The 14734-nt window shown below is 50.9% G+C and overlaps 1 protein-coding gene across 1 annotated transcript; it reads right to left on the reverse strand.

The window, feature by feature from the left end:
- Nucleotides 1–3985: 3985 nt before the first annotated feature.
- On the reverse strand, nucleotides 3986–12454 carry SLAMF8 (SLAM family member 8; the record flags this gene model as incomplete). The annotated part of the gene is made up of 5 exons (XM_082856400.1): nucleotides 3986–4050; nucleotides 5793–5897; nucleotides 5979–6284; nucleotides 9270–9596; nucleotides 12415–12454. The coding sequence occupies 5 exons, from the start codon at nucleotides 12452–12454 to the stop codon at nucleotides 3986–3988; spliced, it is 843 nt and encodes a 280-aa protein (XP_082712526.1).
- Between the last annotated feature and the right edge of the window lie 2280 nt (nucleotides 12455–14734).

Below are 14734 nucleotides of genomic sequence, written 5' to 3' on the forward strand. Positions count from 1 at the left end.
GCGAAATCTTAACCACTGGACCACCAGGGAAGTCCCCTATCCCCACTCTTTACCCATGTGATCAGCCTGGTCCTCCTGGCCGATGGGACCTGTGCTGACCAGTGCACAGCCCACTAAAACTTTCCTGAATCTAGGGATATATTGTATATTTTAGAGACCCTCCTTCAACCTGCATGCAAAACGGATGCAGGGAACCATGGAGTCAAGTCTGGAAGGAGATGATGCTTCCTCTGAAGACCAGTACATAACCAAGTGCTGATGAACTGAATAGGTGCTACTTCTTAATAAACATGGAAAGAAGATTTGCCAGAGATATCATTAATGTTTGCAGCAGTTATTTTTTTATTTATCAATTTTAAAATTGATAAATACTATCAATTTTTAAAATTGAAGTATAGTTGATTTACAATGTTATATTAGTTTCAAGTGTACAAAATAGTAATTCAATATTTCATAGATTATACTCCATTTAAAGTTATTCTAAAATAATGGCTATAATTCCCTGTGCCATACAATATATCATTATAGCTTATTTGTTTTATGCACTGTAGTTTGTACTTCTTAATCCCCTACCCCTATCTTGCCCCACCCTCCTTTCCTCTCCCCAATGTTTTTTTGTTTTTTGAAACGAGGCATTGGGTGCTCATAGCTCCACTGGTGAGAAAATGTGTCTCTAACCCTCCTCTCTTGTGATACCCTCCCCGCTCCATTCCCTCTGACATCGTGGCACATGACCCCTTTGCTCGAGCAGCTCTTGTATTTACAGAGGACAGGTACAAAGGCTCTTGCTCAAAGGAGATATAATGAAAACAAGGAAAAGCAAACACAGATTTGGAGTGGATTCTGGTCTGACCATGAGCCCACTGGAGTTAATGGTGCCAAGGTCATTATGGGAGGAATCTGACACTCAAACAGAAGGGGTCGCTCCTGGCTTCCCTAACCCCAGGAACCGGGTGTTCTGCAGATCACAAGGTCCCAAGTGCTGTGGCCCCAGACCATCACTATGGTCCTCCCCTTTCCTTCCCCACCCCCTTTGTTTTGGCCCAGTTGCCCTGGTCTCTGCTCTCTTCTTCATAAACCCCAACTATGCCCCCCTCAGGGCCTTTGCATCCTCTGCTCTCTGGAACGCTCTTTGCCCAGCCACTGCATGGCTCACTCCACTGTACTAGGCTTCTGTTCGCATGTCACCTCATCAGGAGGAGGTGTCCTCTGATCCCCTTATCTAAGACAGACCCCTTCTCCCCAACACACCATTCTCTTGCCATTTACTCCACCTTAGCTTTCTTAATAGAACTTATCCACATGTGACATGTGCTTACTTGCTTACTTATATTATCTAGAATATAAACTCCATGAAGGAAGGACATTGCTTTACTCACGACTGAGTCCCCAGTGCCCTGAAGTGTATGCTTTACTCACTACTGAGTCCCCAGTGCCCTGAAGTGTATGCTTTACTCACTACTGAGTCCCCAGTGCCCTGAAGTGTATGCTTTGCTCACTACTGAGTCCCCAGTGCCCTGAAGTGTACCCAGTGCATGCCGCACACTCAATCAGTATTTGTTCCTGTGTGACTTTTAAAGCATCAATCCCAATGCTTTTCAACACGAACACTGTGGTGGGTTAATTATTCCACTAGTGGACAAATGAGTCATTGGGGATGGGAACCTCAGTTGATTGGAGCAGCGTGAATAAGTTCAAAAGGGCCTGGCATACCACACAGCAAAACCACCGTCTACGTGACGTCACCAAGGGTTACCGCGTGAAGGAGAACTGTGGGTCCCATCCCATCCAGAATTGCTCTGATCTGAGGCGGGGCCCTGGAGATGAAGGGAAGAGAGAAGGGGAGTGGTGTGTGTGTGTGTGTGTTTCCCTCATTCAACCACCATGGCTCATTTGCTAGACCCTGGGCTTTCTCTTTCACATCAGTTTTAAAGACTAAGGCCAGTTTTGCCTGGTTCATTGACCAGGCCTGGGGAATGCCTCTGATGACAGGTGGCGGCAGCATTAGCTACTGTGGCCATGTGCACTGTTCAGGTGGACTTGGAAGAAGGTGATGGGAGAGAAGTGGATGCAGGGGAGGCATAAGGACTAGGTGAAGTCAGGTGGCCAGCAGGGGACCTCTGAGCAGAGCCAGCAGGCAGGGAAATTCCAGGACTAGTCGTGTGCAGGAGTGGCCATATGAATCTGCAGGCCAGCTGAGCTGACCATTTGTCCAAGGTGAAGTGACTGCCCAGGAACTGGGGAGAAGAGGGAAGCCCCTTGCACAGGGCTGACATCCTGGGTGGAGGGATTGAAGCCGCCCTAGGAAAATACTTCAAAACCTACCCTTGTTTCTTCAATGCCTCCTTCCTCTATCATCAAGACTTGAGTGAGGTCCCAGAAAAAAATCCAGTTACACTTGGGAGGGAGTAATGCTGGACCATATCATCTACTAATTCTTAAGTGTAAGTTTAGCTCATCAATTATTTTTTCCAGTGGCAATATTCCAGAGCTTTTTAAGACAAAATCGCTCAGTGACAGATTGTGTTTTGCAGAGATGGCCACAATAATAATACCTTCCATCCCACATGCGCTCCTTTCAAAGTGACCTTGAGCATCTTCCCATTGAGTGGTGGGTCCCTTGAACTTGGGTGGATCTTCTGCACTTGCATCTGAAAATGAGTGTGGCAGATATTAGGGTGCCTCAGCTCCTTTCCCTCCATAATTTCCCTTCTGTTTAGCTTTTCCTGGCTCCTCCCTCTCTCAGTCTCAGGCAGAGACTCTCATCCTGAGCTGAGCTGATCTTCTTGAAGTTGTGCAAGAACTTCCTGTTGGCTGAGGAATTTAATCTCTCTTTTTCTGGTCACTGTGCTAGACAGTGAGGAGAGAATCTCAAACCCAACTCCAGCTCCTGTGGGAGGCATGATGGTCAGTGCTGAGGGTGAAGATGCCAATTAAAAAGATGTTACCAGCAAAATGGCACCCATCCCAACCATGAGATATCAACCATCCCTTGATTGTCTAGAGCTGTAAATTACCTTTGAGGACCATGAACTTGCAAGTCCTTCAAGCCGGAAAGAGAAACCCTTGACCCCCATGTCTCTTCTTCATCAGGTTCTAGACCTTTTCTTATAATTCCTTGGTTGTGGGAAACATCAGGGTCTCAAATGACAGGGGCTGGGGTTAGGACTGAAGGTGGGTGATTGTCCAACGTCTTTTAGCGGCCAGGACCCAGGCTGGAAGTAATCCTTTGATGCTGGTTGGTTAATAGTTGTGTTAGTCTGCTAGGGCTGCCATAACAAGATACGATAGAATGGGTGGCTTAAACGACAGAAATTTATTTTCTCAGTCTTGGAGACTAGAAGTCCAAGACCAAGATGTTAGCAGGTTTGGTTTCTCCCAAGGCCTCTCCTTGGCTTGCAGAGGGCTTCCTTCTCTCTGTGTCCTTCCATGGCTTTTTCTCTCTGTGTGTGCATTCCTGGTGTCTCTCCCTCTTCTTATAAGGACACCAGTCATATCGGATTAGGGCCATCTCAATGACCTCATTTAACCTTAATTATCTCTTTGAAGACCCTATCTCCAAACACAGTCATATCCTGAGATATTGGGGGTTAGGATTTCAACATATGAATTTAAAGGGGACAAATTCAATCCATAACAATACTTCATGAACAGTGGTGGAGGAGTGAGTGCCCTGGACAATCAATCTATGGATCCTGGAGAACTTCCAGTGTCCTTGAGGGAATGTCCTGCTGGGCCCATGTTTCCCAGAGCACAGCCAGGACATGCAACCAGGGGAGAGGGAAGGGGGAATGTGTGGAAGGTTGTGCCAGTGTTTCCTGTCCTCCCAGTGTGATGGCTGCCCAGGCTGCTCCTGAGTGGTGGTACAGGAGTCTCACAGGAGGTACGAGGTCCATGGTGGTTTCCAGGTACCAGCTACATCCCAGAGCATCATGTGGCTAGGCAGTGGGGTTCCTCGTGATCCAGGCATTGCTCACGGTAGACCCTAAACGAGGGGGTTCTCTGTCTCTGGAGCCACTTCACCAGCACCGACATCCTTCTTCTTTGTCCCTGGCAAGGAGATCAGAACGAAGGTTACCCCTCCAAAGTACCTAAGGCCTCTGAATCCTGATGGTCCTAGTTCAAGATCACCTCAGGCAAGGAATAGCTCTCCTGGTTTTCCAAGACCCTGGAAAAGGAGATGCTTCAAGGACAGGAAGTTCTTCCTAATGTCTAGACTTTCTCTGCAATTATGGCACGCATTTAGCTGTAGAAGGTATAGAAACTTAGAGCTGGGATGGACCCAGTTAAATGACTAGGCAGAAGCCACGTGTCAGAGCCAAGGGTCAGCCTCCAGATGCCCTGGGTAGAGCCTTTCCACTATCCCCGGTAGTTGGATTCTCTCTACCCTTCTCAGTATCCAAAGCTGCTCTTTTCTGAGCCTTGAAAACATTAGGCGAAGTGAAAGAAGTCAGTCACAAAGGATCACACAGTGCATGACTCCATTTACAGGATAGACTGTCCAGAAGAGACAGTCTAGGGACAGAAAGGAGATTAGTTGTTGCCTGGGGCTGGAAGGGAAAGGGGCACTAGGGAGTGATGGCTAAGGAGCTTGGGAATTTCCTTTTGGGGTAATGAGGATGTTCTCAAATTGAGTGTGGTGAGGGATGAAAAACTCTGTGACTGTAATAAAAGCCATTGAGTTTTACACCTGAAATGCATGAATTACATGGTATGTGAAGTATAGTCCAATAAAGCTGTTAAAACAAAAAGCTGCTTGCTTCCTGGCTTCTACCTTCTTACCACAAATCCTGGGGGCTGTCTGAGGCAAAGGGCCAGGTCAGACCCTCTCAGGAGCAGACAGGGCCCTAGGTGGAGTGTGACCCCTGCTGCTCCCTCTTCCCTCCCTTGCCTGTGGAAAGAACATACAGGAGCCAGCCAGCCAGCTAGCCCAGCTGCATGCTCAGTGGCTGGGCCAAGACTCTTGCCTTTTAGGACACATCCACTGAAGTCTTATGCCTCCTTCTCCTTGCTGACCCACTTTCTCCATCCTGGGACCAGCCAGACAGCCTAGGATGGACATGTCCACGAAGCCCAGGTCAGCTGGGGTAGTTCTTTCAGGAGCTGGATGGAGAGCACAGAACCCAGCTTAACCTCTGAGTGTCCCCTTCCCTCTTCTCCTGGGGGAAGCAGGCCCTATCAGTCCCTGGCCAGAGAGGTGCTTCTCTCAGGAAGCCTTTCCTAGGATGATTGGCAAGAGGGAGTTGGGATTCATCTAGATTTTCACTCAAAACACCTTTATTGATACCAGCTATGTTCCAGGAACCCTTGCTAGGTGTCAGGGGGTGGTGACTCAGCCTTTATCTTTCAAGACCTGAGAACTCCGTGGGAGAGTGAGGGCAGTAAGTGCTGTGACTGAGATGAGCACTGGAGAGTCAAGGCAGGACACAAACCCAGGCTGGGTGTGGGAGAGAAGGTCGGGAAGGCTTCCTGCAGGGGGCACACCTTGAAGATGGTGGAGGTGACAGCCAAATGAAGAAGGCGAGTTGGGTGGGAAGTTATGGAAAGTGTGTTCCAGACAGAAAGAATAGAATGTGCAAATGCCTGCAGAGGCATGCAAGAGAGTAGCTCATTTGAAAACTGCTGAAGGAACTTCAGGTAGTTCATTCTGACTGGAGACCAGAATATTAGATGGAGAGGGCCAAGAGATGACATGGGAGAGGTAAGCCTAAGTAGGAGGCCGTCCAAACTTGGCCCTCCTTCCCAGAAGACCTACCTCCTCCAGCCACCCCTAGCCCCTGCAGGACTCCTACCTGAGCAGGGGCCCCAGTGCCAGGCAGAGAGACCAGCCAGGATCAGAAGCAGCAAGACAGGCACCACCACCAGTAGCACATCTTTGTAGGAGGCCATCCCTGGAGCTGGACACGGAGGCGGCAGGGTCACAGGTGGACTGGAGGCTTCACAATCCCTCAACCACTGATCCCCAGCCCTTGGCATACCTGCCTGGTGATGGCAGCTCTCCCAGGGGGTGACTGTGGCCAAGTCCCAGCTGACAGGGTTTGAGACAATGCAGGAATAGGCCACACCTTTGTCACCTGGTCCCAGTGACACACTCAGCACCTGTCCGTCCATGAAGAGGCCGCCTGGCTTGATATCAAGGTCAATGGTTCCCTCCCGTCGCCAGCTATAGGTTATGTCGCTGATGTTGGGAGCCCAACAGGACAGGAACACTTGGCAAGTCTTGGGGGGCTGAGCATCCCCTGATACAGCAGTGAACACTTGCACCACGGGCCTGGGCACTGCACCTGAGCAAGGACAGCAGAGCCAGTGTGGGTTTTAGGGATGCTGAGCGGGGCCCATAGTTCCAGCTCTGGGATCCATGCAGGGCTAGGTGCCACCTCTGACTAGGCCACTCTGGCTCTAAAGCCTCACCAGTCTCCCATTACCCACAGGACACAAGCTGAATTTCTAAGTCTGGTATTCAAAATCCTTCATTAAATGGTTGATGTCAACCTCTCCAGCTGTACCTCCTGCTGACCCTCTCCACCCATCTTAATTAATTTCCTGTTCTCCCAAACGTGTCATGCTTCATATCTTTCATATGGCTCAGCTGTACACATATGCTTTTCTCGTCTCACCCTCCTAGAAAACTCCTACTCATCCTCCAAGGCCCAGCTTGGACACACTCCTTACTGTTCTGATTATGAAGCCTTCTCTGATATTCCAGGTATGGCTCTGAGCCCTCTGAGAACTCTCTGTATCCCTTGTCATCAAATTTCCCTGATACATGATACATCAGTCAGAGAGACAATAAACGTTTGTTAAGGTAGGCACAAAAACAACAAACACATTCCTGGACTTTTGGAGAGTTTGGAGTTTGGTGAAGAAGACATACTAACAAGTGATTATGAATAACTAAGAAAATTATCACAAGGATGCAAAATTCTGTGAAGGAGCGGGCCAGGGGGTAGGGGCTCTACCTTGGTATCTCCATAACCCTTGCTCTCAAGGTGCTCAGCTACCTGGGCCACTGGACAAATTGGTGTCCTGGCATCCCAGGCCATGGCTGCCCTTTCCTACATCGGTTGATGAGTAGATCACGAGTCTCAGGGCAAAGGGGGCCAGCGGGAGCGCATTCTGGCAACAGTGGGAGGGCTCAGTCTCTGAGAGCATTCCAAAGTTAAGCTGAGTAAAACCTCATGAATGCCAGCTCAATCTGGTGGGATTTGTGATATGAAAAAAGAAAAGATTTGCTGGGTGCCCTAATAGCATAAACAAAGATTACAGGGGAGGGAGATATTTACACTACTTCAGAGGACAAGCTGCTTCCAAACACGATCAGGCACAGTAGAAACACCCATTGACATTTCTAGTAACTGATCTGCTAATTCAAATCATTCTTATCTATTGTCAAAGCAGAGCTCCTAAGGACGGCTGCCTGGCAGCTTTGTGCAATTAGTTCTAATCACGCTACGTATTTGGAAGCAATAAAACAGCAATTTCCTTAAAATCTGTAATTCAGATGCTGAGAACAAGGCATTTTAGAGCTTAGTGGTGTGGGTGCTGCCTGTATTATCACATTCAACGTCCTCATTTCACATATGTGGCAGCTGAGACCCAGAACGGGGGAGAGCCTCCCTAGCTGCCTGTATGGCTGTGAAGGCTGTTCACTGTGCAAGGGCGCTGGGCTCAGGGGGTAACAGGTGAGGGCGGGGTGCTGAATTCCAGCCAGCACTCTGCTTGCCAACATGGTGCAACATGGATCAGGGTCGTGTGCATCGAAAAGGACACACATTTAATTGTACACTGGCAGCCCACGTGGCTCACCTAAGTGATGAGCCAGTGATCTTCCTCTAGGTGTGGGAGGGTCTCTCTCTTTCCAGTTTGCTACTGCCTTTCTCTCCCTCAGTGTTTCGCTCTGCCCAGCTATCACCTCTACTCTCCATTCTTAAATTTGGACCTTTTCCTCCCCTTACTCTATCTCAATTTCTGAGGTTTTACTGAAATAGGGGTCACTGCCATATCTTTTCCAAGCCACTAGATACATGAATAGGAGCTCAAAGGCCATTTTATCTTTACCAGCAGAAATACGGTGGCAGTGGTAGAAGTGTAGGTGGTGATGGTGGTGCAGGTGATGGTGGAGGTGGTGGAGGTGGAGGTGGTGATGGTGGTGCAGGTGATGGAGGGCATGGTGGCGGTGGTTGTGGAGGTGCTGGTCGTGACAGAGGTGGAGGTGAAGTTGCTGGAAAGAAAGACCCATCCAGCCTCCAGTGAATTCAGTCACCACAGCTGAGGTGCTGAGAGCAGCTCTATGAATGACCCTAACACACCTACGCAGAGCAGAGGATCACCTCAGCTGAGCCCTGCCAAGTCAGACTTGTGAGAAACAAAAATATTTGTTGTTTTTAACCAGTAAGTTTGGGGATGGTTTATTTTGCAATAACAAATAACAGAGAATACCCATGAATGATGTAAATTTAAAATCTCTCAATACATCTAAAAGAGCTCTTTTAAGAAATATGACATAAAAATTCTATACTTTAGGGGGCTTCCCTGGTGGCGCAGTGGTTGAGAGTCTGCCTGCTGATGCGGGGGATGCAGGTTCGTGCCCCGGTCCGGGAGGATCCCACGTGCCGCGGAGCGGCTGGGCCCGTGGGCCATGGCCGCTGAGCCTGCGCGTCCGGAGCCTGTGCTCCGCAACGGGAGAGGCCACAGCAGTGAGAGGCCCGCGTACCGCAAAAAAAAAAAAAAAAAAAAAAAAAAAAAAAATCTATACTTTAGTTAAAATGAATTTTTAAATAGTTTAATTGCAATACTTATTTTTCTTTTTGGTGGTGCATAAAATAATGGCACGTCTTATAACCTGTTATCTTAGAATTGATGATGCCTAGGCCAGCCTCTATCCAGATGCTTTCTCAAATGCCACTGATTTTACCTTATTGGGATTTTCATGGTAATATTACTATACTGGTTTTACAAGTGAGAAAGGTCAATGTCAGGGGGTAAGTATTGTGTCCAAGGCCACTGAGATGAGAAAAGACCAAGCTAGAGTTCAAATCAGGACAATAGGGCGGAAAAGCCTGGCTGCCCCAGCCAGAAGCTCACCTGCGAGAACCCGAGGAGTTTTCTTACCTGTGCCTGTGGGGAAGCAGCTGTTCCCTGAATCAGCCATGAGGTCAGAGGCCAGAGGTTTCTAGACCCCAGTTCTCCCCAGTTTTCAGGACCCAGGATGCCTTTCTGGAGCTTTGTGGGAGGAGGTGGGGCAGAGAGCCTGAGTCAGGTGCACTCACCATACACCTTGAGCTGCAGGGTCTGGGTCCAGGCTCGACCTTCCTTGTCCACCAGCAGCACGGAGAAGTTGCCGCTGTCTCCAGACTCCAGTGGCCGCAGCTCCAAGCTGAGGTTGCTGTGCAGCTGGGCTCGGCCCAGGAAGCGGGAGTGGTACAGCGTCTCCAGAGACCCCCGGAAGAACGTGGCCAGGAGCTCCTCTGAAGGCCAGAGGGATCTCCAGATGGCCTCTCGGATTTGGAAGCCGGGAGGGCGCTCTGCCACCAGCAGCGCCGAGCCCCCCACCTGGCCCTGAACTTGGGCACCGGTGACAATGAAGGGAAGTAGTGCTGAAAGGACAGAACCCCATCACTCTGCCTGCCCCAAACGTCCTCATCTCTCTCCTGCGTGCAGCTGAGCTGCTGCGGGGCAAGTGAGGGCCCTTCTCTCCACACTCCCTCCACCCAAGCTGAGCACGCACTGCGCCAGGGACTGGGAATAAAACAGTGAGGAAGGGAATCCAGTCCCTGTGCTCATGGAGCTCAGACTCTTAAGACAGCAATTTACCATGGTGGCAAAAATGTGTGCCCCGGGAGAACACAGGTAGGCTGATAGGGTGACCTTGCCAGGCCTTGAGGGACTCAGAGAAGAAAAGGTTAAGCTGAGACCGGAAAGAGGAATGGGAATCAGCCAGGTCACGCAGAGGGCGGCCTGGAGTGGGGATGGGGAAGTGTTAGAGACGAAGTGGGCAGCACACACAAAGGCCCGGACGGCGAGAGAGCTCGGTGCACTGTGGGGAACTGAAAGTAGTTCTCTGCAGAGGGAGTAAGAAATAGCACGGCAGAGTCTGTGGGAGCCAGATCCTGCAGGTCCCTAAAAGCAACTTTGGAGTTTGGCCTTTATCCTTAGAGCGATGGGGGGGCCTTGGATAGTCTTTAAGTAAGAGAGTGACATGATTAGATCCACGGTTAGAAAGACAACTCCAGCAGCGGTGTGCAGGCTGCACGGGAGGTGAGGCAAGACCTAGGCTGCGTCTATTAATCCCAAGGAGAGTGGGGTTGTACTGGTACTGGAGGTACCATGGAAACTTGTGCTGAGGAAGTGAGCAGATGAGACAGGCAGAAGTGGGAGGAATGGAGAGATTATTGTGTGTAGTCAGTGGGGTCTGGTAACAGATTAGATCTGGGGAGTGAGGGAGCCAGGAGTCAAGGATGGCTCCCAGGTCCTTGGGACCCGCTGGATGCCATTCTCTGGGATCCAGAACAGGAGGAGAAGCAGAATGGGGGTGAGATGTCCAGAGGCTGTTTTGCTGGGAACATAGTCAGTGTGACTTGTGGGGGTGACACTTCTGCTTGAAGTGCCCCTCTGACTCCTCTGCTGACTGATTTCTGCTCCTCCTTGAAGCATTACTGTCTCCCCTGGCCTCTGCCATCTGTCACTGCAGGTTACAAACTCTGTGTTCTCACAGCGGGCTGGGATCACCACTACTAACGCTCCTATCCCTCTATTGTGACTGCTTGTTTATGAGTCCCATGAGACTGTGAGTTCCTCTTCTCATGTTTGTACTTCCTGTGCCCAACACAGTTTAGGAGTGGGATGTAGGAGAAGCTCGGAAGATATACTGAATGCCTGACGAAATTGGCTGAGGACTTCCCTCGTACCCAGCACAGCGGTGGGCGCGAGGGTTCAGAGCAGAATAAAAGCAGATGGAGAACACACCCAAGTGCTGGGAGTTTAGTTAGGGAGCCGTGTTCTGGATGATCACTCAGCCAGACGCTGGTAGCTCCAGTCTCCTGTCCGTCTCACTGCCCTGCCAGCCCCAGTCATCTCAGTCCTAACTGGGGATGGCTTCAGGGTTAAGGCACAGTGGAGACGTCACATAAAGAGAGCATAGCACTGGATGTCAATCAAGACTCCTGCTCTATCCTGCCCTGGCTCTGCCACTAACAAGCTGTGCAATCTTCAGCATACCTCTTCCCTCTAAAGGCTTCCGTTGTCCCATTCGTAAAGCAGGGGAGTGCATTCAACCAGTGGTACTCATCTCTTTCACCACTCAGAAAAATTCTTTTTGCTTCCCATGTCCACGGGTTTGAAAGATTGGTGAACCAAACAGATTCCCTCTTTTTGGCAGGATTTCCTTCACATGTTTAGAAATGTTGAAATCTGCAGACTTTTGGAGCCAGGAACTCAGGTGGGGACATCAGACAAAATCATCTTGAAGTCCCTGTGAGCTTCTGACACAAACAAAAGTGTCTGAGTACTTGCCACACCCCATGGCTCCCATCCCCTGGCCTAGCAGCGCTGGCCCTTGTCATACTGACCACTTGTTAACCAAGGGAGGGAAGTCAGGCATTGGACAGGATGGGGGGGTGGTGGTGTCGCCCAGTGTTGAAGAGACCTGATTTGTCTCTTCTGACATCACACCGCTATCGACCACCCCAAGTCCACAGGCAATATACTAACTTGCTTTTTTCTCTCATCCCTCCTGAATGTCCACTTCCAAAGACCTGCAGGGAGGAGTCTCAGCTCTCCCACAGGCTGTTGGAAAGACATCCTCAGATTGTAAGCGCCCTGCCCTCCCCTGCTCTCCCCAGACCACATTCAGAATTTGCATGTGTTAACACTGCCAGACACTCACATTCTCACGACCATCTTTTTCAAAACCAATGGGGGGCTTCCCTGGTGGCGCAGTGGTTGGGAGTCCGCCTGCCAGTGCAGGGGGCGCGGGTTCGTGCCCCGGTCCAGGAGGATCCCACGTGCCGCGGAGCGGCTGGGTCCATGAGCCATGGCCGCTGAGCCTGCGGTTCCGGAGGCTGTGCTCCGCAACGGGAGAGGCCACAACAGTGAGAGTCCCGCGTACCGCAAAAAAAAAAAAAAAAAAAAAAAAACAACAATGGTACCACCAGCCTCAGTTTTAACCTCCCTGGGCCACAAAACAGCTTGTGTCTCAGGGATGTGGAGGCTCCTTGTGCTGCCATCCTTCTACCCAGGATCCTGCATCTCTTTGCCTCTGCCTAGCGTTTAAGGTTGCCCAAGAACTTGCTTCAGTCTTCCCTACCCCTCCACAGCTCCTGGGTTCTCACTCGGGTTGGGGAGAAGATCCTGCCCGGATGTCTGGGGAAGGGACTTCAGCTCTCTGAGGCCAGGCCACCCGCCTGCCCCACTTACCTTCCCAGAGAAGCAGACTCCACAGGGACCACACGGCCATACTCCGGAGAGGCAGGCAAAGTCGCTCGACAGCCAAATCCAGGACATCCCAGGTCAAGTGGATGCATGGAAGGAGCTGTGGTCCTTCTGGAAAGTCCCATGGTTAGAAGGAGGAATGTTGACTCAGAACAGGACGCCCTGAAAGTGAAAATATCCAGAGGAAAGTGGAAGTTGGCCTCGGGTCCAGCTGGGCTCTTTCAGGAGCTGATTCTTGTAAGTCAGCCTCTTTCAAATGCCTATGGTTGGCCAATGCAGACGGCAAGTCCCCCCCCCCCCCCACAAGCCCACATCCTCCTTGATGACTCCCGCCAGGCATCCCCGCATCCCACTCTGCCCGGCTGCCCCCTGCCTTTCCTGTTGTCACCACAGAGAACCCTCTTAACTGCGATTCCCATCATCACCTCTCTGCTTAAAATTCTTCCGCAGCCTCCCACCTCCCTCAGGATAAAGACTAAACTCTTGGCTAGCGTACAAGGTTCTCCTAAGCCCAACTCCAGCCTGCTTCTCCAACCTGCCGTCCCACGTCCATTCCGCTCTCCAGCCACGCCAAGCCAGGACTGCCTCTTCTCAGAACTGCCAACTCCACACTTCCGCTCGTTGTACTTGTTCCGTTCATCCTTCTGGATGTGGCCTGGCTATGCAGGCTATGCAGCTGGCTGGACTCCCGTTCCAGGCTTCCTGACCACAGGCAGCCTGAGGAACCTTCCTTTCTGGGTGCCCAGGGCCTGCCCATTCCTGTCATAACTCTTAGCATGCTGTTTCGCAACAGTTTTCTCATCTCCACAGACTGTTTGTTGCCGAGGTCTCATATTCATTTCTGTGTACCCCTCGGTGCTGGGCGTGTCATGGACGCTTAATGGACATTTGTTAAACCGGGGTGTGAGTTCTAGAGATTGCTGCCTATTTTGCTTCCTGGAAGCCCTACAACTCTCCTCTGAGAGGATCGGATTATCACCCTGTTAGAGATGGGGGAGGTTGAAAACCAGAGTGAGGTTAGCACCTTTCGGAGGTCACAGAGAAGCAGAGCTATGAGCTGGGCTTCAGCCTTCCAAGTGTGGTCCCTTTTGCCAGTCGCTCCATCCTAACTCCGTTTCTCTTCTCACTTGCGGCGGTAACTTGGTTTCTTTAGTCAGGGAAGGCTTTGCGAGAAGATAAGGAAAATCTCCGAGCTTCCTGAGTGTGGCTTGTGGTATCTAGTCCAGCAGAGCTTCTGACCTGTCGGTCAAACTGAACGCTCTGCTCTGGACCCAGCTGGGAACGAGGCAGACGTGGTGGCACGTGGGCAGGAGGATTCCAGAACAGGGTTCCTGCCCTCCAGTTACTCACCACCAAATTGTAGGAACAAGATATGCCCAGGAAGGGAAGGCCCACAACAGACAGACACGGCTCTGTGCAAAAGAGCAGCACAGGGCTTCCCTGGTGGCGCAGTGGTTGAGAGTCCGCCTGCTGATGCAGGGGAAACGGGTTCGTGCCCCGGTCTGGGAAGATCCCACATGCTGCGGAGCGGCTGGGCCCGTGAGCCACAACTACTGAGCCTGCGCGTCCAGAGCCTGTGCTCCGCAGCAAGAGAGGCCGCGACAGTGAGAGACCCGCGCACCGCGATGAAGAGTGGCCCCCACTTGCCACAACTAGAGAAAGCCCTCGCACAGAAACAAAGACCCAACACAGCCAAAAATAAATAAATAAATTTATATATATATAAAAAAAAGCAGCACAGACAGTCCACGCTGCAAGAGGGCATGGGAAGAGGTCTCTGTGGATGTGGGCAGGGGACACTTCCTTAAAAGGTGGAATTTGAGCTGCATCTTGAAGATAGACGTGATTTGGATAGGCTTAGAAAACAGGGAGGGCCAGAGGTTGGGGGTGGGCTCTGAGCATGAGGGGAAAGCTTGGCAGTGGGGAGGTCCCGTGTGGGCTCCAGAGACAGTGAAGGAGCAGAGGGAGGGATCCTTTAGGGCTGTCTTGGGTAAAATGGAAAGGGAGGCTGGGGGTCACATTATGGGGTCCTTGAGTACTGGGTTAAGTTTAGGCTTTTACTCTGGAGGCCAGCCACTCTCACCCATGCTGAAAACTTGGATTCTCAGGGATTCTGGTTCAGTAGGGCTGGGCTGGGGCTCAGGAACCTGTAGTTTTAACAAACACTGCACTCCAGGTGATTCTGAGCTAGTGAATGGAGGGAGGGCTCTGAAAAGCACTGCTTGGAGGGTGGGGGCTGCTGTCTATTTGGGGCTAACTTGCTAGTGGGAGGACAGCGTGCAGGGCTGATTGGGGGAGAAAAAAG

The sequence above is a fragment of the Leucopleurus acutus genome (assembly GCF_964270905.1).
Source record: "Leucopleurus acutus genome assembly, chromosome: 2".
NCBI lineage: Eukaryota > Metazoa > Chordata > Mammalia > Artiodactyla > Delphinidae > Leucopleurus > Leucopleurus acutus.